Source organism: Delphinapterus leucas, chromosome 19 (genome assembly GCF_059928025.1).
Source record: "Delphinapterus leucas isolate spDelLeu-1000000601 "Yukka" chromosome 19, BTC_Dleu_Yukka2, whole genome shotgun sequence".
Lineage (NCBI taxonomy): Eukaryota > Metazoa > Chordata > Mammalia > Artiodactyla > Monodontidae > Delphinapterus > Delphinapterus leucas.
In genome coordinates this window covers 51,936,330-51,962,669 of record NC_143147.1, presented here as the reverse complement: position 1 = coordinate 51,962,669, position 26,340 = coordinate 51,936,330, and the positions used below count along the sequence as shown (strand labels likewise).

General features: G+C 53.3%; 2 protein-coding genes across 7 annotated transcripts in view; one reads left to right on the top strand and one right to left on the bottom strand.

The window, feature by feature from the left end:
* The first annotated feature begins 5,001 nt into the window (after positions 1-5,001).
* Positions 5,002-20,537, top strand: ETV4 (ETS variant transcription factor 4). Of its 3 annotated transcripts, XM_089900007.1 has the most exons (12): positions 5,002-5,294; positions 5,940-6,050; positions 6,228-6,321; positions 6,543-6,590; positions 13,518-13,571; positions 14,748-14,874; positions 15,349-15,510; positions 15,731-16,008; positions 17,834-17,908; positions 18,069-18,466; positions 18,738-18,839; positions 19,162-20,537. In XM_089900007.1, exons 1-12 carry the CDS (start codon positions 5,031-5,033, stop codon positions 19,384-19,386), a joined length of 1,938 nt encoding a protein of 645 aa, XP_089756133.1. In that variant the 5' UTR covers positions 5,002-5,030; the 3' UTR covers positions 19,387-20,537. The 3 variants fall into 3 exon arrangements, with proteins under 3 accessions (XP_089756133.1, XP_089756132.1, XP_089756131.1); XM_089900006.1 differs by lacking the exon at positions 5,002-5,294 and having other exon boundaries at positions 5,903-6,050; positions 15,367-15,510; XM_089900005.1 differs by lacking the exon at positions 5,002-5,294 and having other exon boundaries at positions 5,903-6,050.
* A 608-nt stretch (positions 20,538-21,145) lies between these two features.
* The window catches only part of DHX8 (DEAH-box helicase 8), a 29,230-nt gene continuing 24,035 nt past the window's right edge, over positions 21,146-26,340 (bottom strand). For 3 of the 4 annotated variants that reach the window (XM_022565118.3, XM_089899989.1, XM_022565119.2), the window contains 4 exons: positions 25,849-25,977; positions 25,474-25,670; positions 24,816-24,995; positions 21,146-23,960 (listed from right to left, as the gene is read on the bottom strand). In XM_022565118.3, coding sequence (XP_022420826.1) covers positions 23,741-23,960; positions 24,816-24,995; positions 25,474-25,670; positions 25,849-25,977 — 726 coding nt within the window. In that variant the 3' untranslated portion in view covers positions 21,146-23,740. The remainder of the gene's footprint in view (positions 23,961-24,815; positions 24,996-25,473; positions 25,671-25,848; positions 25,978-26,340) is intronic. The other variant, XM_089899987.1, reaches the window with a different exon arrangement.

Below are 26,340 nucleotides of genomic sequence, written 5' to 3'. Positions count from 1 at the left end.
CAGTGGTTCTTAACCTGGGGAGATGGGGGATCATAGACCCATCTGTGATGGTTCCAATAAAAGCTCTGGACCCTCTCCTCAGCCAAATGCATACACGCCTGCACACACTGACGCAGACAGTTGGTTTCAAGATATAGCCTTATCTGGGCTTCCCTGGTGGCGCAGTGGTTGAGAGTCTGCCTGCCGATGCAGGGGACACGGGTTCGTGCCCCGGTCCGGGAAGATCCCACATGCCGCGGAGCGGCTGGGCCCATGAGCCATGGCCACTGAGCCTGTACGTCCGGAGCCTGTGCTCCGCAACGGGAGAGGCCACAGCAGTGAGAGGCAGCGTTACCCATGGACCCTGGGCTGAGAAGCCCTGCCGTTTAGAGGAAGCAGTGTGAAAGAGTGGGACTGTGAGACAAGGACGAAACGAAATCCAAGAGTGGCACTCTTTTCTTGGTGACCCACCGGCCCGTGGCGAAGACCCCATGTTCTCCCACCCCCACCAGAAAATAGGCCCTGACCCTATTCTCTGGTTCATTCCCCCCTGGTGACAGCTCCAGTTTGGGAGACACTAAAGAGTCACAGGTTACCTCTTGACCCTGTTTATCTCATCCATCTGGCCTTACTATTAAGCGGGGTTACCTTCTAAATACTGCCCTTTAAGCCTCTGAGACTCAGCTCTTCCAGACACTGAGGAAGCCAAGCCTCTGAAGGCATTTCCGTCTTCCCCGCATAGTCGCGCTGGGCAGGTCACCCAGCATCCACCGCTACATTCTGAAAGGTCATCTAGGAGAGCCTGCTTCTCTGATGGCTCCTGGGCCCTTCAGGTCTAATCCAGGTGTCTCCCTCCTCATCCCAGTGCTTGGAACTTCCAGCTCTCAGACAAGTCCCAAGCTGCCTTTGTTGGACGTTTGCATATCTAAAATCCACATTTACATTTTATAACTTAGACTCCTAGGAAACAAAGTCAGAGTCCAGCCCCAATATTCCAGAGAGATGGAAGCATTAACCTGCACAGCCCCCAACCAGAGGTGTGTTGGGGGGTGTCAGGGAGTATGTTGTATGTGTCCTCCATGAAGCTGTGTGTCCAGGAAGGGACTGTGAGCTTCCTTAATCTGGATGTGTCTATGTATACTCTCTGGCTCAAGTGTGTTCTCCATCCCTCCTGCTGTGTATTCACTCAGATGTAGTCTTTGGGCCCATGAGTCGGTCTGGGGAGTTCTCAGTCTGTTGAGCAGATCCTTGGGGTAGATGTGTGTTTCCAAGGCCTCAGTTTCCTCGTCTGTAAAATGAAGATGACTCCCCACAGGACTGCTGTGAAGGCTGCGTGAGTAAATACTGGCCAAGTCTTTGCAGCAGGGCATGTCACATGGAAGTTCTCAGTAAATATTGGTTATTGTGATGTGATTGCCAACAGAAAAAAGCTCTGGACCCTCTCCTCAGTAAAACGTGATTTCCAGCCCCTCTATTCCTTCCTCTCCCCAACTACCTCAAGCCCTGGAAGAAGCTCAAATGTTCCCCCTGGAGATGTCACTGCTCTCAAAACCGTGAAACCCAGATTGGGACTTGAATCCATGATCTTTTTTTTTTTCTTTTAATAAATTTATTTCTTCATTCATTCTTTCATTCATTCATTTATTTATGGCTGCATTGGGTCTTCACTGCTGCACTGGCTTTCTCTAGTTGCGGCGAGCGGGGGCTTCTCTTGTTGCGGGAGACTCTAGGCGCGCAGGCTTCAGTAGTTGTGGCACACAGGCTCAGTAGTTGTGGCTCACGGGCTCTAGAGCGCAGGCTCAGTAGTTGTGGGGCATGGGTTTCATTGCTCCACGGCATGTGGGATCTTCCTGGACCAGGGCTCGAACCCGTGTCCCCTGCATTAGCAGGCGGATTCTTAACCACTGCGCCACCAGCGAAGTCCCGAACCCACGGTCTTTTTTTTTTTTTTAACATCTTTATTGGTGTCTAATTGCTTTACAATGGTGTGTTAGTTTCTGCTGTATAACCAAGTGAATCAACTATATGTATATATATATCCCCATATCCCCTCCCTCTCACGTCTCCCTCCCACCCTCCCTGTCCCACTCCTCTAGGTGGTCACAAAGCGCCGAGCTGATCTCCCTGTATGATGCAGCTGCTTCCCACTAGCTATCTATTTTACATCTGGTAGTGTATATATAACAGTGCTACTCTCTCACTTCGTCCCAGCTTACCCTTACCCCCCTGTGTCCTCAAGTCTATTCTCTGCCTCTGCGTCCCTGCCCCTAGGTTCATCAGAACCTTTTTTTTTTTTTAGATTCCATATATATGTGTTAGCATACGGTATTTGTTTTTCTCTTTCTGACTTACTTCACTCTGTGTGACAGACTCTAGGTCCATCCACCTCACTACAAATATCTCAATTTCGTTTCTTTGTATGGCTGAGTAATATTCCATTGTATATATGTGCCACATCTTCTTTATCCATTCATCTGTCGATGGACACTTAGGTTGCTTCCATGACCTGGCTATTGTAAATAGTGCTGCAATGAACATTGTGGTACATGACTCTTTTTGAATTATGAACCCACGGTATTTTAATTGAGATCACACACCTGGTCTCAGGACTTAATGAAGCTCAGGTTCTTGATGTCTCATCACAGAAAGAATTCAGTGAGAGACAAAGTGATAGGTAAGAAGTGGATTTATTTAGAGAGAAATGCACTCCACAGACAGAAGGCGAGAGCGGCCTTGGGAGAAACACACTCCACAGAGTGTGGGCCATCTCAGAAGGCAAGAGCGGCCTCGAGCTATGGCATGGTTAGTTTTCATGGGCTGAGTAATTTCATAGGCTAATGAGTGGGAGGATTATTCCAACTATTTTGGGGAAGGGGTGGAGATTTCCAGGAATTGGGCCACCGCCCACTTTTTGGTCTTTATGGTCAGCCTTGGAACTGTCATGGCGCCTGTGGGTGTGTCATTTAGCTTGCTGATGTGTTACAATGAGCATATACTGAGGCTCAAGGTCCACTGGAAGTCAAATATTCTGCCATCTTGGACCTAGTTGGTTCTAACCAGCTTTCATCATAGCCTATGGCTATGTTGTTTTTTTAAAGGCTGTGCCCTGCCCCCTCCCCTCCAGTTTCACTCTGAGCCTGGATGTTGAATCAGAGGCCAGGTGACAGCAGTGGCGACTCAGCCAGCCTGCTGAGCCACAGCCGGAGGAGGAGGGCCCCTCAGCCACGACCCTGGATGAGGAATGAAAAGGAAGCACTTACTCTCCAGGGAGCCAGGGGGCCTCCAGAAAAATGGAAGAACTCAGAACAAGAGGGGCACCCCAAAGAGAGCCCCAGACTGGAGTGCCCTCTCCAGGACCCACCAGAATCTTCTTCATTGTCATGGAAACTACATCAGAGCTGCCTTCCTGGAAGCTGCCTTTACTCCTCCCCCACTTCTCTTGGCTCAGAGACACAAGCTCCTCCCTAAACTGGTCCCATCCAGCTTAAAGCTGAGATTTGCTTGGGCTTGTCTCTCCTTGCTTGGGGAGGGTTCCTTGCTAAGCTCGATTAGTTTGGTCTTTATTGTACCTACTCACTAAACAACTATTTCCTGGGACCCTCATAAGCTTGAAGTAAGCTGGGGAAGACTTAAAGAGGCAAATGAGATCTTTTCCAGGCCCTGGAAAGCTCTCCATACAATCGGATGACCACGAGGCAGAAAAAGACTTGACAACAGAGATATAGGCAAGAATGTTGTAGGGTCTTTACGGAACTGATTCAGGATATCTGGAAGGCTTCCTGGAGAAGAGAGGCAATAAGCATGAATCTTAAATATTTCGGCAGAGAAGAGAGGGAAGTTTATTTTCATTTGCCCAGGATGATCTCCTGAAAGGAGCCCTAAACAGGTGCTAGAGGTTTGGTGTTCTAGCTCTGATCCTGACAACTGAAAGAGCTTGCATGTATCATTTCCTTCTCTGAAGCTCGACAGCCTCATCTGTAAAGTGGGGGTGTTAGATTAGATGAATTTTGAAAACAGGCCTGAGGTTTGGTCACTCTCTTGAAGTGTTTATCACAAACAGGCAGGAAACAAAATCAGGCTCTCCTCAAAGGAGGGCATAGACTGTAGACCCAGATTATCTCAGGAAAAAAAAAAAAAGACCTGGGGGATGTCATGTCCTGTGTGCCTCCATGGCTCCAGCCTAACCAGCACAGCACACCAAGTGTCTATCTTGATCACAGCTGCCTACCTGGCACCCAGCACTGTGTCTGGCACAATAAATATTTATTGAATGAATTGGTAAATGAATGAGGTGACAGACTATGAGTAGCTTTTGGCTAGAACTGACAGCAGTCCTGCCCCCAGATCATCAGATCCCTTGGGGCTTTTGCTCCCTCATACCTTGTGTTTGCTCTCAGGATAAGAGGAAAGATGGCGGAGAGAGAATTGCATTTTCAGAGGTCCATGCCGGGCCTCTAGTTTCTGCTGCAATCAATAGAAAGTGGGTCACAGAACAGCTCTGTAGAGAACAGACCCTTGAGAAAAAGTCTGGATTCCGTGCCAGCTTACATCTATTGAGGGCCTACTGTGTATCAGTTGTTGTCACATAGCTTTAATTCATTTAATTGTGGCCTCAAAGGGCTGTACAGGAGACCATAGGGGATTGCGGGCTGCAAACCCCAGCGGCGCTGACGGAGTGACCTCCGCAAAGCCACTGCCCCTCTCTGAGTTTTCATTTTCAGTCTCTGTAAAATGGAAAAAATAGAACCCCTTCCCCAACTTATGGGAGTGAAATGAGCACGTGGAAGCAGAGCGCTTCATAAATGCTCTTTATTATTGTTGCTCTGGGCATGGAAGTCCGCTCGCTTCCCCCCAGGGCGCACACACAGATATATTCACACTCCCACGTACACGCAGATGCACAGAGATGTGTGCAGACGCCAGCCGGAGGTGCTAGCCGAGCCTCAGGGCCACAGACGAGTCCCGCAGAGGAGCCGTAGGGTCCTCGACTTCCCCCGTTTTCTCTCAGCTATTTATGAATGAGCTCCGGCCGCGAGTTTATTTTTTTATGAATGGGAGCCCAAGCGGTGAATGAAGCCGGGAGCCAGCCCCTGCGTTCTGATTGGCCCCCGCGGCTGGGAAACTCCGCCCCTCCGGCTCGGCCGGGCGAGTCTCGGGATTGGCGGGCGAGCCGGGCCCTGGGGTTTCATTCACAAAAGTCAATGAAACAAAGGGAACGGGGTGGGGGGAGAGAGCCGAGGCCGAGGCGAAGGAAATGCACCAATCAGCGGCTCCCCCGGGCTCACAACTGTCGGCGGCGCCCGGAAAACAAGCCGGTGCGCGGGGGACCCGGGGCCGGGGCCGCCTCGCTCCGGCCTAGCCCCGCGGCCCTCAGTGGGGTCCCGGGGTATGCTCGGGACCCTCCGCTGCTCCAGCACAGACGCCCGGGCCTCAGGTGAGGCTGCGGGAGGGAGAGGGAGGGAGAATGTCTGCGATTCCCAGCCTCGCCTCCAACACGCACCACACTCTCACCGCCGCCTCCGCAGATTCCAGGGCAAGGGGTGGGAGAAGCTGGGATTCAGGGTTGGAGGGGGCGCCAGAGTTGTGGGTGTGCGAATGGTGCGCTCCTCGCCCGCTCCTCCGCGCGCCAGCGCACACGCGCGAGAGAGCGAACACACACACACACACACACACACACACACACACGTCTTATGTAACTGAGCCTGGGCAAAGCAGGGCTGCAGAAAGCAGCCGAAACGGCGAGCCCGGCTCCCAGGAGCAGGTGGGACCTCCTTTGGCGGGAGGGGAGTGGTGGCGGCGCTAGGCTCGGCAGGCGGAAACCTCCCCATCGCCTAAGTGAGTCGGAGAAGTTTTGCCGTCGGACCCAGAGCCTCGCGACTGCCCCTCCCGGTCGCCCTTCCCCACCCCCACCTCGCTGCCTTCCCCCAGACGGTGTGCAAACGCAGCTCCCCCGCCCCCAGGTCTCTGCCCCCGCGCGGGGCCCGGGCCGTGTGGCCGGAGGGAGCGGCCGGATGGAGCGGAGGATGAAAGGCGAATACTTGGACCAGCAAGTGCCCTACACCTTCTGCAGCGTGAGCCGCCGCGCCGGCCTCCACGCCCGCCCCCTCCCTGCACCCCGCCCCTACCCACCCAGCGGCCCCAACGGGGTCCAGGGCTGCCCGCCCCGGAGTCACCCCGGGACCCCAGCCCCGCCCCCCAGACCAGGCGGCCTCAGGGTGACTCGGGGGCATTCTTCCCCTTCTCCGCAGAAATCTCCCGGAAATGGGAGCTTGCGCGAAGCGCTGATGGTCCCGCAGGGGAAGCTCATGGACCCGGGCTCCCTGCCGCCCCCCGACTCCGAAGGTAAAGAGACAGAGCGACAAACCGCTACCCTCCCCACCTCACACACCCCGAGGGCTGACCCTGGAGCCCCCGCCCTTTTCCCAAAAGGACTCGCCCTCCAAGGGACTCTGGTCATTATCCGCCAGTACCCCCAAGGGGGAGGTCATCCGGCTCGCTAGGGCTCCCGCTCTCTCACGAGCACCTCCAGCTCACCTTCTCCAATTCCATTATTCACCCCTCAGATCTATTCCAGGATCTAAGTCACTTCCAGGAGACGTGGCTTGCTGAAGGTGAGTGGTTTTGTGACCTTTACTATTATTGGGGTGGGGGATGCTCTCTACCCCTACTATTCCAGCCTAGCCCGCTTCCTCTCTCCTCACCCTCAAGGGCCTCTGCAAGGCCCCTTCCCCACGTCCCCTGCCTCTCCACTCTTTCCAGCTCCCAGCGTGGTTACTTATATTGATATTTATTTTCTCTGCCCTGAGCCAGGCTTGTGTAACTAGGCCTGCGGATGAATCAGACCATTGTGTGGGGTATTTGCCTATTTGAATGGAACTTGGCCCCAGGCCCGTTTTCCTGGTTGAAATTTTCATTTGCAAAGTTTGTTTGGCACCAGCCATCAGGCCGAGGTGTAGGTTGGGGTGTTGCGGGAGTGGGGAGTTTAAGAAACAGGAGGAGGAGAAGTAGAGATTCATTTGTTACTTGCTTTCTGGAATTGCCAAAACATTCATTGTTACACCCTTGGTTTCTCTTCTTCCCAGCCCGCAGCGCCAAACAATTTACTGTTTGAGCCAAAAGAACTGCAAAAGTTTAAATAATTCTTTTTTGCCTCACTTTGGCAAAGCAGCCCAGGGCTTCTCCCTCAAACAGCCTTGATTGTAATTCTAATGGCAACTGATCCTCCCGCCTCCTTGCCTCCTGACTACCTCCCTCCCCAGGCAAATTGCCCCTCCAGTTTGCTGGGGGCGGGGGTGGGGTCAATAGCGAGGCCTCCTCTGGGTAGCGAGGTGTGTTGGGGGGGGGTCTCCTGGTTGGATTCCTTGGTGTGTTTGGGTGGGGCCTGAGGGTGTCGCCGGTGGGGCTGCAGGTAGGAGGCTTATGGTGTTTAGACAGTCTCTGAGAGGGAAGGGTTAACACCCCCATCTGAGGGTCCCTTCAGTGTAACACTGAAAACCAAGAAACTACAGCACTAGGAACCCCTTCTTGAGGGCTTTTCTCTTCTTTGGGATCTCCCCTTCCCTCCACCTGGGTATCTTTGACGATTTTTTAAAACTCAAACCCAGCTCCTCTAGAGCCATCTTTAAAACCTTGGGGTAGAAGAGAAAGACCCCTGACTAGGTGAGACTAGATCTGTCTTGACGACTGTGGTGTCCCCAAAATATGTACGCTAACAGACTGACTGTTTAGCATAGAGCAAGCACTCAAGACATTTTGTGGAATTCGAGGCTGAACGGCCTCGTGGGTGCTGGAGGGATCTGGGGGTTCTGGGGGAGATTGTGCACGTCTTGTCTTCCCCGATTCTGCAAGCCCTGTGTGCCCAGCTGCGAGTTACATGCAGAGCTATGCCCAGTCCTCCCATCTTCCGCTCGAGGTTTCGGAGCTGGGCTGGAGCTGAAGGACGCAGCGGTGTCGGTTTCCACCGTCTCTAAAAGACTTCCTTTCCCAAAGCCTGATTTCTGTCTGGCTTGCCAGGCTCCTCGTCTGTCAGCTGAGGGTCCCTAGGCTCCCCAGGTGGGCAGCTCCCGGGGCTGTGATCTAGGGGTAGGCTCAGAGGGTGGCATTTTGGAAGCAGCTGGGTTTGGAATGGGAAGGGGAGGAAAACGTTCTCATCTGCTCTCAACCTTGGAAGCCCCACCCCTTGGCGGTGGGGGTCTAGAAATTGTACTTGTGTCTATCTGCATGTGTCAGTGTGACAGCCAGTGTGTGTGCTTCCTGCTGCTGCCCTGGAAGTCCCTGTACATTTAAATCCAGTGGGTGGGGAGGTGGGGGTGGGGATCGCAAGACGGAGGTGGGGGGGGCCGCTGGGGTCTCCTTGGTTCCCCGTCCTTCCTTCTGAGGGAGCAGCTCAGGTTCCCAGCTGGCGATGGATGGCCAGGCGTGAGGGGGGGATGCTGAGGCCGATCGCTCCTTCTTGCTCTCTCTGCGGAGACAGATGCAGCTGCCGGGGCCCTGTCCCCCTGCACCATCCCAGCAGCGCCCCAGCCTCCTCTCCTGCCTCTTCCCACCAGGTCAGTGACCCCTGCAGCCCAGAGGGAGTTTTGGGGTGGCAGGGAGGGACTAGCTCCTTTGGAAACTTGCCAGTGGTGGGGTGCGTGGGACTGGAGGCCAGAGCCCATCCTCCCTCAGCTTGATTTCCCCCTAAAGCCCCAATGTGGAGAGACGCAGTGGGTCCTTGAAGTGTGGGTGAGGCTGTGAAGATTTCGGGGGAACACCAGGCTGGATTCTGGCGGAGGCGGTTCTGGGTGCGGTGTCTGGTGTCCGTGCAACATTGAGGGGGAGGGGGAGGGGGGCTCTGTAGAGGCAGCTCAGACATCTTTGGGTTGGAGGTTTTCTAGATGGAGAGGGTGGGGGTGAAGTGAGACTAAGAAGGTGTGTCTGTTTTCGGGGTGCCTGGGATCTGCTGAGTTGCTGGAGAAATAATCAGGCTACTGCAGGGAAACCCAGGCTCAGACAGGCTGAGCCCAAGCTGTGTCTGGCTATGGTTAAAGATGTGCCGCTTCTGGACAACGGTTCCTTTCCGGGCTTGTCGGGAGCCCACAGGAACCCTCAGAGACAATGATGTTGGTCTCTTTGGCGGTAAGGAACATTGACTCTGGGTCATGTATGTCCTTTGTATGAGGCGGGGGTCCATAACAGGGTCGGTGGCTTCCCAAAAGCTCTGTGGATAGGTTGCAGGGGTCCTTGCGCCCTCTAATATGTGTATAAAATTGTTGGGGGTACACCATACACAAAGGAATGTGAATTTTTCTAGGAAGAGAATGATCCATAGCTTTTATGAGATTCTCAAAGGGGTGGGTCTGTGCTCCCCTTGCCATAAGAATAATTGCTCCCAAATCTTCCTCCAAGGTCTTCAGCTCCCTTGCCCCTTGGTTTTCCCTCATCGTATTTTTAAGTCCAAAAAGAGAACCTGTGTGGGAAGGGTATGCATAGAGGATGTGTTTCATCCATGTGCTGGCGTGAAGTAGAAGGCATCAGGGTGTGTGTGGATCTGCGTGTGTGCACGCTGGTGCTGCAGTCTGTCTGTGGGGCGATATGGGGTTAATCCCCTCTCCCAGTCTTTCCTAGCTACAATGCCTCCTTCTACATCTTTCTGTCTCCTCCCCTTCCAGAAGGCTCTTGGGGACAAATGTCCCCTCCACAGATAGAGAACTGGTTCCTTCCAGCACACTGCCAGGGTGGGGGCGGGGTAAGGGTGAGAGATGAGGCCAGTGGTGACACAATGGAGCAGAAGCTCCGGGGAATGGCCCCCCTTCCCCCTGGGGCTCCTTAAGAGACCCCTTCACCCTGTAATTGCACCCTAGGAGGGGGAGAAGGTGATGGGGCATGTATCATATAGGTGGGTGGTTTGCCTGGGGTGGGCTTAGCTACTTGGTGATTTTCACCTCCCAGCTCTCCTGGAGCCCAGCTTGGGAGGCCCCTAAGCCCCTTCTCTTCTCCTGACCCCCGCCCCCCATTGGAGGGATGTTCCCTAAAATTCTCTCTTTTTGGGTATCGTGCTGGCTTGGCACATTTCCCGTCCCCTCCTTAATCATCTACCATGTCCCCAGGCAGATAAGCTCCACCTTAGTGCCAGGATGGAGTTGAGGGCGGACCCTGGCACACTGGCTTGGCAGCCAGAGCTCAGCCAGCTCAACAAATACAGAGCGGCTGACACTCAAGACCAAACACGGCAATTAGAAACTCTCCTGCTGTCCAGGAATGAGAGGCTCCACGTTACTGTTCCTATTCCCACCCTTGACAGTCTCTGTGCGACTGAAGCCCTGTCCTGCCCCTTTGGGAGAAGCCGGCGTTCCGGAGAGGGGCCAGGCAGGGACTGGGGTTCCCACCACAGCCCCTTCTTGCCTTGGCTGATTTCTCATGGCCCTGGGATGAAGATGGTGCCACCTCTTTTGAGGTGTGGTCAGTGTGCTGGGGCGGGGGGGGCTCCTCTGGGACTGCTGTGGGGACTGGGGGTTCTGGTCAAACCCTCAGGCCTGAGGCAAGAGGAAAGACAAGATGACCCCAGGGCTCTCTAGTGTCACGTGACCTGGTCTGTGACGCCAGCAGGAGATGCCCCCAGCCCGTTACCTCCGTGGAAACCGGCAGTTAATGTAGCCCCAGAAGCAGACCTATGTGCGTCAGCCTCCCCCGTGTTCTGCACCTCCTCCACCCTTGGAACCCTCCTTGCCCAGGTGGCAGGGAGGGAAATATTGTCCATCTTGCTCTTATCACCCCCATCCTGCCACTCTGGGGGTCTTGTCTGTGGGTGGGCCAGAGGGCACAGCAGGGATGGGCTTGGGCCTTGCACCCCTGGGCAGCTGAGCAGGTTTTGCACCCTTCCCTTTATCCAGTTTTCCAAACCTGCCTATTCTTAAGAGCTACCAGGGGCATGCGTTAAAATACAGATGCCTGGCCCCCACCCCGGGCTTATGGAATGTGACTCTCCAGAGGAGGGGACTGGGAATCTGTTGTTAACAATGCCCCGGGATTCTTGACTGGGCCCAGTCTGGGAATGGTTGCCTTTGTGCCCTAGTCGCGCTCCTGAAAAGATGTGCTGTGTGGTTTTTTGGTCTATTTGTTTTTGCCACGGGATTTCATGCCCTAGTGATCTATTTGATCACTTGAGGATTGTTCTATGCTTACTTTTCTTTCATAAGTTCTTTAGCTGCTAGTGGTTCCTGATTCTTAAACCCCTCAGCCATTGGGTTCCCTCTGTCAGGAAGTCACCTACCTACAAACGTATATTTTATTTTATTTTATTTATTTTTTTATTGAAGTATAGTTGATTTACAATATTGTGTTAGTTTCAGGTGTGCGGCAAAGTGATTTGGTTATACATGTATATATGTGTATACCTATATTTTTTTATTCCTTTCTATTATAGTTTATTACAAGATATTGAATATAGTTCCCTGCTCTATACCGTAAATCCTTGTTTATTTTATATATGGTAGTGTACATCTGTTAATCCCATGTTCTCGATTTATCCCTCCCCCCCACCACGCATAAATGTGTATTTTAAAGCACTTGACACCTCTGATATTTAAAGTAAGTTGGTGAAGAATCCACTTGCCAAGCAATTGATCACAGCCTAAAGCATCCCTTGTGAGATGTGCTTTTCAGGGGACCTGCCTCTAATGTTACCTGGTGGTGGAGAGGGGGAGCCCTAAAGGGGAGGGAAGGGCTGATTGGTTAGGATCTCTTCAGTTCTTGCTCCCAGGCCCATGTTGCTGGCTCTCACCGGCCTGAGGACAAGGCGTCATTGTAGTTTATTCATATAGTTGACAAATAATGCATTGAGTGTCTCTTCTGAACGAGACCTTGTTTGAGGGATGCTGGGGAGTCAGACAAATAAGACAGACAAAGCCCCTGCCCTCAGCAAGGTTAACTTTCTGGTAGAGGAGATGGACAATAAATTACACATAAGTTACATGTGCGTAAATTAATAAGTTCAGGTAGTCATATGTGCTAGGGAAAAAATAAAACAGGGATGCGATCGAGAGCCAGGAGGGACCACTTTGGTTTGGGTGGTCAGAGAAAGCCTCTGAGAAAGCAAAGTGAGCTAACACTTCAAAGGCCAGAAAAAAACAGGCCAAGATGTGGGGAAGAGGGTTCAAGCTGGTCAAGTTTGAGGACCCAAAAGGAGACCAGAGCTCTGGAGAGTAACAGGCAAGGAGAGGCAGGTGAGAGAGGTAAGCAAGAGCCAGAAACTTGGGCGCCACAGAGGCCAAGGGCAAGAGTTTGGGGTTCATGCTTTAAGCAAGGGAGAGAAGTGATCGGATTTCTGTTGTAAAAAGATCCCTCTGACAGTTTTGGGGAGAGTAGATGTTGGGAGTTCTGATAACATGTCGTGGCTGAAATCCAAGGAAGAAGTGATGGAGCCTTGGCCCAGGAGGGAAGCCATAGAGACTGGGGTGTGTCCTGTATAGACTAGGACGAGTGGCCATGATCTCCAGCCATCTCCTCATATCCCACACCCTTACCAGCCATTCTCAACTCTCCGGTCATTTTATCCATGAGTTTTCCTATTGTCCAATCTGAGAGCAGTCTCCAGGGAACAAAAGACCCCTCTCCATGGGTTCCATTGCTTCATCTTCAAGCCAGTCTCTTCCCAGATTGATAGGAAGTCCCTCTCAGTGTCTACCCTTCCCCTTCCTGCTGTGATCTATTTATTCCTGAGAGAGGGGCAAAAAGTGGGCAAAGACTCTGGGGTCAGGAGAGGTGCTGAGCTGTATCCCACCTGAAGGAGTTAGTGAGCCCAGGATAAGAACTAGAAATCAAAGCCCGGATATCCAGTCTGGAGGCCATGGATGAGCTGTTGTTCTATTTTAGTTTTCCTGCCTAATCCCCAAACTCAACTCTACCCACGCTGGCACCCTGGGAGTGCTCCTCAGAGCTCCAAGCTTGGGAACCCTTCTCTCTCTCCTAGTTGCACATCAGAGCGATAAGGCACCTGACCTGCCAGTGTCCCCAGCCTCCTCTCCCATTGTCATCCTCTTATCGCCTCTCTTGAACCATTCTCTTTCTTCCATTCCATCTCCTTTACCAGGCTCTAGATTTCTACCTTTCACCCGGGAGGTTCTATAAAAGGCAGATTCCTGGGTCCAGCCCAGATTCAGAATCTTCCCATGTGATTCTAAGTCTACAGAATCTCACTCCTTATAGTACCTGCCCACCCCAGATGTGACTCTGCTGGGAGCTTTGAGGGAGCTTTGTAAACTCTGAGGGGCAGGGCTGTCTTCACTCATAAAAGTGGAGGGAAAAAAAGACAAAGCATCTAGGACAAAACTCTGGAATCTGCTCAGACGGGTTCTGAGAACTTGCAGCCTTCCCTCCAGGGTGTTAATGGAGCCCAGAGATGGAGGTCGCTAGGACCTGGGGTGGAGTTGCCCACAGTCCCAGGAAAGCTGTTTCCCCGCTTCGGGCTGGTGCTAATCTGCAGGGCTGCAATAATGGTGTCTGCCAGGGGCTGCCAGCCAGGGCCCCACCCCAGACTCACCTCTGGCCTCTCTCTGCAGCTCAGGTACCGGACAGTGATGAGCAGTTTGTTCCTGATTTCCATTCAGAAAACTGTGAGTAGAGGGCCCTGGGTAGAGGGAATGGGGAGTAGGGGAGGGCAGGAAATGAGTCATAGGGATAGAGAATCACAAAAGATCAACTTGTTCTGTCCTCTAGAAGAGGGTGAAGGGCAGGGCGCCCCATTCTTGGGTTTGGACTCAAAGACCAAGCAATAACTGGGAGATGAAGACCTTGCTTCAAATCGGGGCTTGCCCATCCTAGCTGTGTGACCTTGGAGCAGACACTTCATCTCTGTGATCCTCCATTTCCTTATTTCTGAAGCGAGGGGCTTGGACCAGTGCGGCAAGGTCCAGTTCTACCATTCTAAGTTACTTTCATGCAACTGGGGGCGATTTTGCCCCCCAGGAGACATGGGGCAATGTTAGCTGACATTTGGGGTTGTCACAACTGAGGGTGGGGTGCTATTGGCATCTAGTGGGTAGAGGCCAGGGGTGCCGCTAACATCCTACAATGCTCAGGATAGCCCCCATGACAAGGAATTATCTGGCCCAAATGTCACTAGTGCTACTGTTGAGAAACGCTGCTTTAATGTCAGATACTTTGCTCTCAACTATCTTCAATGAAATGAAAACAGGGCACAATGATCGACGACAGAACAGTCGATTGCAGGTTTTGACTCTCTGACATTCACTGCCTCGGAACCAACTCTGCTGCTCAGCCTGGTGGCTGGAGTTGGCGAACCCAGCAGGGGCCACAGGAAAGGCCAATGTTCTTCTCAGATAATTAGGAGCGTGTGTATGATGCTAGTCAGCTGACAGGCAAGTGGGCTAATATCCAACCTTAACCAGAAAAAGAAAGATTCTTCATAGCCCCAAAGAAGAAAACATTTTTCTCCCTTGGAATTTTACAGGGCAGTCAGGAAAACCAGAGGCCTTTCGTTGGAGGTGCTCACCCCTAGAAAGGTGTTTGGGGGGTGGGGGGATTGCGTTAAATGTTGAACTTCAGACAGTTTCTTTGGTTCATATTGGACATTAGCCTGAGGTATAAAGCTACACATAATGTAAATAGCCCAACTGTTCTTAGAAGTGTCTGACAACGGAGATCCAGAGAAGGGGGATGAGGCTGTACTGGCACCCAGCTGATCCTTGAAGAGCAGAAGGTGTCCGAAGCTCTTCCTGCCTCTCCTGTGACACTCTCTGGCCTTGCTCTGCCTCTCCCGACCCCCACAGTAGCTTTCCACAGCCCCACGACCAGGATCAAGAAGGAACCCCCGAGTCCCCGCACAGAGCGGGCCCTGCCCTGCAGCAGGAAGCCGTCCCTCTCCTACCACCATGGCGAGCAGTGCCTTTATTCCAGGTGAGCCCCAGCCCCGCCCTGGGGAAGGGTTGGATGGAGGGTGGGGGTGGGCACCTGTGAGCATTGGCAGCAGTTGAGATGCAGGTTAGACACAGAAAGGATTTCCGAGCTCCTGTAATGGCAGTAATATAGCTCAGGATTTCCTGAGTAGTTAGGATGAAAAATGCAGCAGCGGGTTCAAGGGATGTGTGTTAAGACCCAGGCAGAGTGTTTCCACTGGAGAAGCTGCTGTCTGACCCAGCCCAGCTGCTCTGGGCTGGGGAGAGGTGTTCTAAAGATTACACCCAGCTTCAGGATTAAGAAAGGAGAAAAACAAGTTCATTTGGGGCTGAGTCTGGCTCATGCTGTTCCTTTCCCGGCACCCTCTACTCTCCTCCCGTAATCCCTGTGACCTGACTTCCCAGGGAGTGAGGCGTTCAAAGATGCTCGCCCAGCTTCTCTGCCCCCTCACCCCTGTCTCCCCCTCACCTCCAGTGCCTATGACCCCCCTAGACAAATCGCCATCAAGTCCCCCGTCCCTGGTGCCCCCGGACAGTCGCCCCTGCAACCCTTTCCCCGGGCAGAACAACGGAGTTTCCTGAGATCTTCTGGCACCTCCCAGCCCCACCCTGGCCATGGGTACCTCGGGGAGCATAGGTAAGGTGACAAGGAGAACCAGGTCTCACCAGTTTTTTCTCAATCCCTGAGTGTTCTTCACTGCCCTTAAGAAACCTGGCATGGGGGGAGGTAGGGAGGAAGGGGTAGACATCCCCCCATCCCCCCACCCCGGAGCCCACTCTGTAAGCTCTGGGAGCAGCAGGCACAAGGAGGGCTTCGTTTAATCTCTTTTCTTCCTTCTCCATCCAACCACATCCAGCTCTGTCTTCCAGCAGCCCCTGGATATCTGCCACTCCTTCACACCCTCTCAGGGAGGGGGCCGGGAACCTCTCCCAGCCCCCTACCAACGCCAGCTGTCGGAGCCCTGCCCACCCTACCCCCAGCAGAGCTTCAAGCGGGAATACCTTGACCCCCTGTATGAACAGGCCGGCCAGCCCGGCCAGCCGGCAGTGGGCCAGGGTGGAATCAATGGGCACAGGTACCCAGGGGCGGGGGTAGTGATCAAACAGGAGCAGATGGACTTCTCCTACGACTCAGGTAAGAGATGCTCCCGGGAAGGAGATGGAGGGGTTTTGGTGGGATTGCTGGGTGGGGTGGCATGTGATCAGTTCCATTAAACCCAGAATGTCTCCCCACAATTTTTTTTACCTTCCCATCCATTTACCAGTTCATACATTCAACCCACCCACCTACCACTTCTTTTCATAGATTCAAAAGAACTGTCACTTTTCAATCAGCGAACTTATATTCAGATAAGAGATAAGTGACATGTGCAGGTCCTTGCCCTCAGGTAGCTTGTGACTTGATAGGAAAGTTAAGGCATTTCTTCCTATTTCTATTTAGCAGGTGCTTGGGGGTTTAATTACCTACTGAGATTTAAGTACTGTGCCAGGAGCATGAGTGTGTGCAGTTGGAGGACACAAAGATGAATAGGACGTGTCATTGGTCCCTGTCCCCACAGAAGCTTAAAAATACAAAGGGATTTTAATGAGGAGAAACATGAACTTGAAACTAGCCAGGTTCACAGTTCCCAGTTGGAAGGCGGGGTTAACATGTGGTTTTCACATCCTGTTCCGAGCCTCCAGGTTGGAAGGACCCGCCATCCTGGCCGGACCGGAAGTAGGGACTGCTTTAAATTCTAGTTCCACCTGGCTGTTGACAGGAGTGAGATGCACTCAGCTGCTGTGTTCAAAAACAGCTACAGCTCAAAACCCCATGCGCCCAGGAAAGGCCCAGAAAACCTTGTCTCCTGTTAACATTGCTACCAGCTCCAAATTTGAGTTTATCTGCAAACTTGCATTAGAAAAAATAAATTCAGAGATTAGGGTAGGCTCAGAGCTGGCCAGAGCTTTTGAATTTCTCTTTTCCTGGTGCCCAGTCTTTTCGGGGCAGGGGGGTGAGCCCCAAATCCTCCAGGCTGCCCCAGCAAGAACCAGAAGGGTGCACCCACCTCTCCTCAAGCCCGGGCCCTAAGCCTGAGCCTTGCCCGGCAGTGAGATGGAGGAAGGAGGAGGGAGACGCTCTTGCCGCCGACCTTCAAAGGATGTAGACCGGAGGAGATCGTGTTACATGCCCTTGAACTCCTGCCCCTCCCCCTTCAGCTTTCGCTGAATGGAGTCAGGAATTCCATTCACAAAATGGAGGCATGAATGAGCCCACCCTCCCGCCTCCTCCCGGAGGTGTCGGGTTTCACCATCTCATTCATAGGTGGGAGTGGTGGGGGTAGGGCGGGAAGGGGCTGGCACTTGAAGGGCTGGCTTTGCACCGGGGCCGCCTCCAGGTGGGGTGGGGAGGTGTCAATTCCGTGGAATGGAATGAAATAGAGTGGACTGTCTGCTGTCAGACCTGAAAACACACAGCCCCGTGTGCCCACTGCCTCTTCCACAAATAGATGCATGCGTGTTCTCTCTCTCGCCCCCCCACCCCCACTCCTTTCCTCCCTCTCTCCCTCCCTCCCTCACACCCGCACTGGGCTGGAACCTGCCCTGCTGACCGGACGTCAGCCCATTCCAAGGAATCTTAGGCTGGGACACTGAACCCTTTCCCCGGAGGTTCATCTCTACCCTCCTCCTCCCCATAAACTCACAGGAAACAGCTGCTCCCTGGAATCCTGGGCCTTGTGGAGCAGCTTTGCCCAGCCCCAGCTGCTGCCATCCAGGCCCTCTGGCCCCGCCCTCAAGTTGAGGGCTTCCGGCTTCTCACTCCCTCTGGGGGGAACTTCCCCTAGGATTCGGTGGTAGGCAGGCCTCTTGAAAAAGAACCGGAAGGCAGGCTGGCAGAAGGAGTTCTTGAATGTGTGCAGGACTGCCGCCCCTACCCCAGCTACCTATAACATCGCCCTTTTTTCTTTCTTCCCCCCCAGACGTCCCTGGGTATGCTTCAATGTACCTTCACGCAGAGGGTTTCTCCGGGCCCTCTCCAGGTGACGGGACCATGGGTAAGGCAGCCTCCTACCTCCCCTGCCAAGCCCTCCAAGTTTGGAGGAGGGAGTCGTGCCTTGGGGGAGGGGCTCCTGGCCAGGAGTCCCTCTGGACTCTCTGGGGTCTCGTATCAGTGAGCCCCCAGATCTGAGTGATCCCTGCAACTTCCTCCTCAAGGCTATGGCTATGAGAAACCTCTGCGACCATTCCCAGATGATGTCTGCGTCGTCCCTGAGAAATTTGAAGGTCAGAGAAGTGACCTTTCATGCCCTCTCTGTCCCCCAGGAATCACATCACATTTCATGAGAAAGGGCCTGGAGAGACCCCTGGGGAGAGGGGACCGGGTTGCTTGGGGGACCAGAGGGCACAAGCCCTCCACCGCCTGTTTCCCGTGTTCCCCAGGAGACATCAAGCAGGAAGGGGTGGGAGCCTTCAGAGAGGGACCGTCCTACCAGCGCCGGGGTGCCTTGCAGCTGTGGCAGTTTCTGGTGGCCCTGCTGGATGACCCGACAAATGCCCACTTCATTGCCTGGACCGGCCGGGGGATGGAGTTCAAACTAATTGAGCCTGAGGAGGTGGGCCTCTCAGATGTCCCCACCCCTCCTCCCAACGACTTCGGGGCCTGGAGATGAGAGGACCTGGGAACTGGTGGCACGTGCCTTCACCAGCACCGCTGCTTTATTTAACCTGAATTCCTGCCAAACCAGGGTCTGTGGGCTGGTGCTTAGCTGCAGGGCCAGCTGAGCATTTGCACCAAGAATCTCAAGGACTCTTTCTGACCTGCGCCCCATTATTTCCTCCGCTGAGCTGCCATCGCCATCCCCAAACCCTGTCTCCTGTCCCCAGGTCGCCAGGCTCTGGGGCATCCAGAAGAACCGGCCAGCCATGAATTACGACAAACTGAGCCGCTCACTCCGATACTACTACGAGAAAGGCATCATGCAGAAGGTCGGGGTTAGGGGTCCAAGGACAAGGGGGTGGGGGGCAGTGGATGTGGGAAGGTGATGGGGGCAGGAGAGCATTCTCGCAAGTTTGAAGGAGCAGACAGTGAACCAGTCAGAGAAGTCAAACTGTGGACAATCCCAAGATTTCCCTCTCCCAAAACAGTGATACATATAAATGGTAATGGAAAAGCCTAAAGCGTGGAGAGGTTGAGATTAGAGAACAGGAGCTTCTTAGAAGAAACTGCTGGAGGAGAAATGTGCCCCGGGCATCTGTAGGAGGGCTGCTCTCCCCACCCCAACACTGACCCAGCCCTCTCTTCCCACAGGTGGCTGGCGAGCGTTACGTGTATAAGTTTGTGTGCGAGCCCGAGGCCCTCTTCTCTCTGGCCTTCCCGGACAATCAGCGTCCAACTCTCAAGGCTGAGTTTGACCGGCCCGTCAGTGAGGAGGACACAGTCCCTTTGTCCCACTTGGACGAGAGCCCCGCCTACCTCCCAGAGCTGGCTGGCCCCGCCCAGCCCTTTGGCCCCAAGGGTGGCTACTCTTACTAGCCCCTAGCAGCTGCTCCCCTGCTGCCGGGGGTGCTGCCCTGTGTACATAGAGCTGAATTTGGTGTCAGGGAAACTCCCACTCTGAAACCCACAGATGTCGTTGGAGCAGATCCCCTCTGCCCATCAGTCACTCCAGCCCAGACTCTGAGCTGCTCCCCAGAGTTGATGGGAAGGGAAAGTGGAGACACTGCGAGTGTGAAGGTGGTGTCTCGGAAACTCCTCCGGGGACTCCACCTCTGGCCTCTTCCTAGGTCCTGCTTAGAGGCCAAGCCCCACTCCCTCTCCCCCATCACAGAGAACAAGAGTTTGTTCTGTTCTGGGGGACAGAGAAGGAGCTTCCCCACTTCATCCTGGCGGAGAGGGAGACATTGAGCTCCCCTGATCTCCCATGCTGGGGAGACAGCAGCCTGCATCCTGCACTCTGCTCCAAGCTGTGGCCCTGGAGGGTCCTACTTGGCAGTTCTTGGTGCTCTTTGTTCCTAGAGCCGGGGAAGCTGGAGTGAGGAACCTGGGATGGGGGAGGGCTTGCCAGGGGGAGGAGGGATGGCTGGGCTCTGCTCGCAGGGCCCTCTGCCTCTCCTCTGCCTTTTCCTAGGCCCAGGCCTGGGATTTCACCTCCATCTCCACTACATCTGCCAGACCCTAATAAAGGCCCCTGCGTCTCCTGTGAGTTCTCCTTTGTCCTCTTTGCTGCCATGGGAGAAGGACCTGGGGCTGGAAAGAGCTCTGGCCTTAGGGGCACGTAACCTGAGTTTGGGGCCTGGCCCTGACACTTAACTTCCCTTATGGGTTTAGGAAAAAACAATTGACCTCTGACTTTTTCCTCTGGAAAATGGGCTCAGTGATACCTGCTCTTTCCCCCTCCCAGGATTATCGTGTGAGGACTGTCTGAAATAATGGACAAAGGGTACTTTGTAATCTGGCCTAGTGCCCGCTGGCCACCTGCAGCCATCTCCCTGTCCAGGCTGAGGGAAGTAGGAGCCTAGTAGAGCTTTGAGGGCCTCCTGGGGCTTCTTGAGGCAGAGTTTGGCCTGTGGTTTCTGTGATCACAGTTGCTCCCATGACCATGCTACCCATGTGTACCCCAACTGTGTGTCCCCTCCCGCCGTGGCTCCAGGTTGCTGTTTTTGCTGAAGGTGAGGACAGAGTTTCTGCGGAGAGGATCTGGAGAGCGGGGAGAGAAGCAAGGCACCCAGGCAGGAGGGTGCAGGGAGGCTGGAGCAGCCCCGAGCCCTGGGTCCTGGCTAGTGGAGGAAGAACAGGCCAGACCTTCGCAGGAAAAGGGAAGGAGAAACAGCATGGATTCTCCTTGCCCAAATTTGGGGGAAACCAGAACCCTGGGCCGAGTTTTTGGGGTTCGGGGAAAGGCCAGGCTGCAAAAGTGACACCTGGAGAGGAAGTGTAACAGTAGATATGACAACGGGGTGGCTGTGTGTAAGGGAAGGGCAGGATGGGCAGTTCTAGACCCAGCCCCTGTGTAAGCAGCTTCCTAGGAGCCAGGCTCAGGTGAAAACGGGTGCTCTCCATCCAGGTACATCAGAACTGCGGGGAACCACAGCTGCGCTGAGGCAGGGCCGGCCCAACCCCGTCAATGCTTCACCCTCAGCCCCTGCCCATTGCTTACGCCAAGATGGCAGAAAGGGATGCCACTCGAACCCTACCCACAAATAAAAAGCAATGTTATTTTTTTCCCCAGAAACAGAAAACAATGCTGATTTTCATAATTTAGAGCAAGAGACAGAAAATTTTAAGAAACAAGTTTTTAAAAATATATGATTTAATTGTACATGAAAGCCAGGGTATCATGGTGGGAAGAGGGGTAAGTCAAGTGGAAACCCTGAGGTCCCCAGTAGGCGCACATGAGGAGAGACAGGAATTTAGGTGAGAAGCAGTGTCCTGGAAAGGTCTCCACAGGCTGAGACACGTGACCTCTGCCCTCTGAAATGCGCGTTGAGACACTCCTCAAAACTCTTGTTCAAATCCTTACACTTGGAGGGCACTGCTCCGAGTGGAGACAGCTACCAGATCACAACCACGACCACTGGAGAGAATTCTCTGGCTGATGGAGAGACAGCCAAAACCAAATCGTGCTCCAGAATGGATGAAGGTGAACCCTGGACCAAGGCACGTGACCCAGCAGGAGAGCTGACACGTGGCCCGTGGGGATGTTCCCCCGACACACAGACAGGTACAAGACTCGGCACATGTGCAGGGGCAAGAGACTCCTGAGCTAGGCTCCCACAGGGGTGGGGTAAACAGCATACTCTTAACAACCGAGAAGACTCCAGCTCCCTGCGTGAGGCCCACATCCTCTCCTGGGCTGTCACTCAATCTCGGGAAATACTGGTTCAAGGAAGAGAAACGGGGGCCCCACTGTGTAGGAGCAGCAGGCGAGTCCTTCCCAAGCTGGCTGGGAGCCCCCTTCTCCCTCTGGGCAGGCTCAGCAATACTGCCTACATGCTGTTTCCTGGTGGACAGTCAGAAGGTCAGACCCCAGCCATGTTGTCACAGCAGAGACATGACCCCAGCTCTTCGGGGAGATGTTCAAGGAACACCCACAGAGCTGGTGTCCTTCTTTTTGCTCAACTAACCCAGAAAGATGACCAGCCTGCTGTCTCTCACCCTTGGCCTGTTAAACATCCCCTTTTCAACTTCAGCTTAAAACCCAAACCTCCTTCCTTGGGGGCGATGACTTCAGAGGTGCGAATGCCGTCAGTGCTGGTAACCCAGCTGGGAAAGGTGGGCTGCCAAGCCCAGAGTTTGTTCCTAAAATGGTCGAGCTGGGTACCCAGCCCCTGCTTCCACTTCACTTTCCTCGGTCCGTCCCTGCACTACCTCTCCCTATAATACCTTAAAGGTTAGCACGTAAAGATCCCCTGCCCTTAACTGCTGGCCTGGGCTTCCTGAGAGGCACACTCAGAACCGTAGGAGCTCACTCAGCTCAGTAAAGGGGCGGGGACCTACAGTCAGCAGATTCTGCTGGGTTGTTTCTGAACTGTGTCTTCAGGGTGGCTGGTTTGCTGCTCAATGACAGCCCACAGTCCTTTATACCCTAATATGTCATATGGTCTCTTTTAGTGTCCGGCGTACCACTGTATAGTAGTTCTAGTATTTACATCATTACTTACTGGTGTGAGGAGGTAGGAAGCAGTGCGGACCATAACATAGGATGTCCCCAATCCCCCGGGGGCTTCTCTACAAGACCAACTTCCCAGAAGTTCCACAGCCTGGCCCAGCAGCACCTGCCTGATGTTCTCCCAAGTCCAAGCCCAGAGGCTTCTCAGGAAATGTGAGGAGGGCACTTGGAGGTGGCCATTCCCCAGCAAATGCTAGGAGAAAACCACCAAGCACGAGGCCAGGAGCACAGATCCTAGGCAGCACAAACAGGCTCTGAGAGGTGCTCTGCTGATTTTCAGTTTGGGGGTGGAGGAAGGGAGGCTTTGACCAAAAAATCCCTTTGTCAAAGACCTCAGGAGGATAAAAATAAAACCAAAATAAACTGAACGTCGTGTCATTACTTACATGTTTCAAAAGGAAATAGGACACGTGCATGTTGTGAGCATGGCAGGCGGGAAAGGGAGCCAGGGAGAGCCTTCTGTATTCAATATGCGGCATCTGTAACCATTCAGGCGCCCAAAGTGGAGCGCCTGTGCAGTGGATGTGGTTAATCACAGGGCGGTCCACGCAGAGCCGGACCAGCGCCGGTGCTGAGAGATAAGACTGGAGGTCTGGCTGTGCGTCACCTCCCAGCCCAAAGAGGCCCCGGGCTCTGGTTTCAGGGGACTCTCCACTGAAGCCACAGATACTAACCCTCCCCACCCTCAGCCCAGGCCAACACTAACCTTTCAGCTAGAAGAAACAGCCACAGAAAACCAATTTTGTTTCCTTAAGAAAATAAATATTTGCAGGAGGTTAAGCAAAAGTACAGGGGCTGGACAGGGGCAGGAAGCGGGGCCAACACTTTCAGCGAGCTCTGTGGCTCCCTCCTCCAGAGTACCAGCTAGGGCATCAGGGCCCTCACTGAGTCCAGGTACCAGGTGCTCATGACTCCCCTTTCCCATCCGAGGGCTGCAGAAGTTTCCCGTCTTGGAGATGATGCAGTGTACTCCCATGTTGGCTGTGAGCCCTGGCTGAGTGCCTTGGGGTGGTGGGGCTTGGAGGCTCTGATCAAACCAGGCGTAAATCCCTGTTTCTATTTTACCACCAGGGAAGAAATGAGAGACAAGTTTAGGAAATGCCCAGTTAAGATAGTCAGTCACTGGACAGCTGTATCCTCAGGATCAGCTTTTCATCAGCAAGAGTGAGGCCAAGCCCTGGCCCACTGCTGCAGAAGAGACAAACAGACTCTTGCCTCTCAGCGCCGCCGGAAGGCTCGGGATATTCTCCAGGCGTTGGGTTCCTCATAGCGGTTGTACAAGGGTTCAAGTCGTTGCTGCTTCTTCTGCTTGCTTAGCTTGGTCGGGTCAGAGACCTTGAAGAACGCTGGAGCAAACTCCACGAGCCACCGGGGGTCAATGGTGGTGACCTCACGCATGTACTCCTTCGTGGTCAGCACCAGCTCGTGGTACACCACCCTGAGCGGGGTACAGAGAGAGGGCTCAAGCCTCCGATACAGGCCTGGCTTCACGGCACCCTGGTCCCTGGTGGGCCTCAGCTGAGCTTGCATTTGACCCTCTTACCTCTCCTGCCTGACCCCTGAGGAGACTGCAGTCTCTGTTTATGATAGCCACACCCCAATACTGAGGAGCCTGCACACCTCTAACCACAGAGAACTGCCAGTTCCAACGATTTAAATGACACGGAGCCAATCACATCCCTTCTCTGGACCTCGGATTCCTGCTCTGTGAAATGGGTGGTTTTCTGGGCTGTATCCATAGAACTCTAGGGCCCTGAAGAGGACCTCAGAGGCTGCCACAAGGGGATGGGGAAAGCCAAGCAGGCAAGGCTCTACATCTCAAGCCCTCTTCTGCCACCATGGTGGCACCGTGGTTTTTAATTGGTTTTATGTTAGGGTGGGTAAGATTCCAATTTTTTTTAAAATACTACTTGAAAAAAAAAAATTTTTTTTAACCACCTCACTAGATAATCTCTAAGATCCTTCCTAGCTCTTACCCCCATGATTTTCTCTAAAAAGGGCCTCGGGACTTCCCTGGTGGTCCAGCGGTTAAGGCTCTGTGCTTCCACTGCAGGGGGTGCGGGTTCAATCCCTGGTCAGGGAACTAAGATCCCACGTGCCGCACAGTGCGGCCAAAAAAATAAAACTAAAAATAAATAAATAAATAATAAATTAAAAGGGCCTGATATTGTGTCTAATTCAGGCTCCTGCTTCTCTAGAAATATGAGCAATATTAGAATAGGAAGTGCTGGGGGTGGGTGAGGATACAAACACAAAAGGCCAGTAGATCCACAAGTTCTCTCTGCCCACCTACCATTCGGGCTGTCTGTTGAAAAGAGCACTGGAAGGATGGATGTAGACCACCTGCTGGTCGATCAGTGTCCGGTAACCCTCCTGTGGGTCTTTCTTGGCAGCGTTCCGGAAGAATCCACTGCAGATGGCCTTCTGCACTCGGACTGTGGACTTACCACAGGAGACCACATCCAGCTTGTGTCTAGCAGGAGAATAAATCAAGAGAGGACAAAGGTGTGAGACTATTCTGCTTTCAGAGGTTCTATCTTCTGGAATGATGGTACCCAACACATCCTTCTTGGGGTCCCCAGAGTTGGCACCAGGACCCTGCTTCCAGCCCTTCCAGGGGCAGCTCTACACAGCGGGCAAGATGGAGGCCATAAGAGCCAGACACTTTGCTTAGGTTGTAATTCAAGCGAACTAATAATGTTGCAGACGCTCGTAAACAAAGAGCATTGTCAACAACTAACATATCATCTCCCTCTTAGGAACTTTCTGAAGTGATTCTCAGCCACATCCTTACCTGGGGAGGAGTACAACAAAGACGGAAAAGCTGGAGGAAAAGAGTTATGTGAGGAGCAAGATGACAGGTGCCTACAGCTTCACAGGTTCGTACAGAGACAAACAGACACGGCGTTCAAGGAGGTTCAACTTGAACATGAGAAGTCACCGGGTGTTACCTGTCCATTATGCCCAACATCTGCTTGCGAATGTCCTGGGCCCGGCGCAGAGAACGAGCCTGGATAAAGTTCTCATAGCACCATGGGTTGGAGAACTTATTGTTCTTCCAGGAGTTGTACACGGCCAGCAGGGTGAGGTGGTCCCCTTCGGTCTGGTGGAATTTGGCCTTCTTCTGATCTGCAAGGGCTTGTTTATCCTGCAAGCAGTGCGGAGAGGATCATTTTCCACCCCACAGCTACTAACTGAACATCCAGCAGTGCTGGGGAGCCCTCTGCGGCCCCATCAAGTGTCCACATTAAGCACTGTGGTGGCAACAGGCTGATTTCACCCAACTTCACCTGACCCCTATCTGAATGTGGGCCTGAACTCCCTACCTTGGGCCTGTAGAAGACGTTCTGCACAGACAGCATGGACACAATGGTCAGCATTTCCTCACTGCAGCCTAGATGCACAGACATGATCAGCATTTTGCACAGCATTGGCTCCAGGGGGAACTCTGCCATCTAGAGGGAGAAGAAGAAACTACAATTGCATCCCTGGGGAAGACCCATCTGGGGTTGCTAGTGTAAAAACACCGGTCAGAGTGGGTAACAGACCACAGGAGGTTTACCTAAGCACTATGGTGTGGGATGCCTGGCTCTATCAGAAGACTTTTTTATTTTTAATTTCCCAAATAAACCCAACAAAATGTATGTGACCAAGAATATAACTACCGTTGGGATAGGTGGGAATTTTGCAGACATCTTTTCAAATTAAGGCTAGACTCAATAATATATCATGAGGTAAGATTAACTGAATAGAATTTCTTTTTCTGTAAAGAAGAAAGAGTTTTAAGTGACAGCGGAAAATCCAGGTTAAAAACAGGC

Excerpts from the sequence above, each read along its gene's own strand:
- ETV4 (XM_089900007.1), top strand. The coding sequence starts at position 5,031 with ATGGGAGCCCAAGCGGTGAATGAAGCCGGGAGCCAGCCCCTGCGTTCT. Across the intron at positions 5,295-5,939 it reads GGCGCCCGGAAAACAAGCCG|GTCTCTGCCCCCGCGCGGGG; the intron begins GTGCGCGGGGGA and ends CCCCGCCCCCAG. Across the intron at positions 18,840-19,161 it reads AGAAAGGCATCATGCAGAAG|GTGGCTGGCGAGCGTTACGT; the intron begins GTCGGGGTTAGG and ends CTCTTCCCACAG.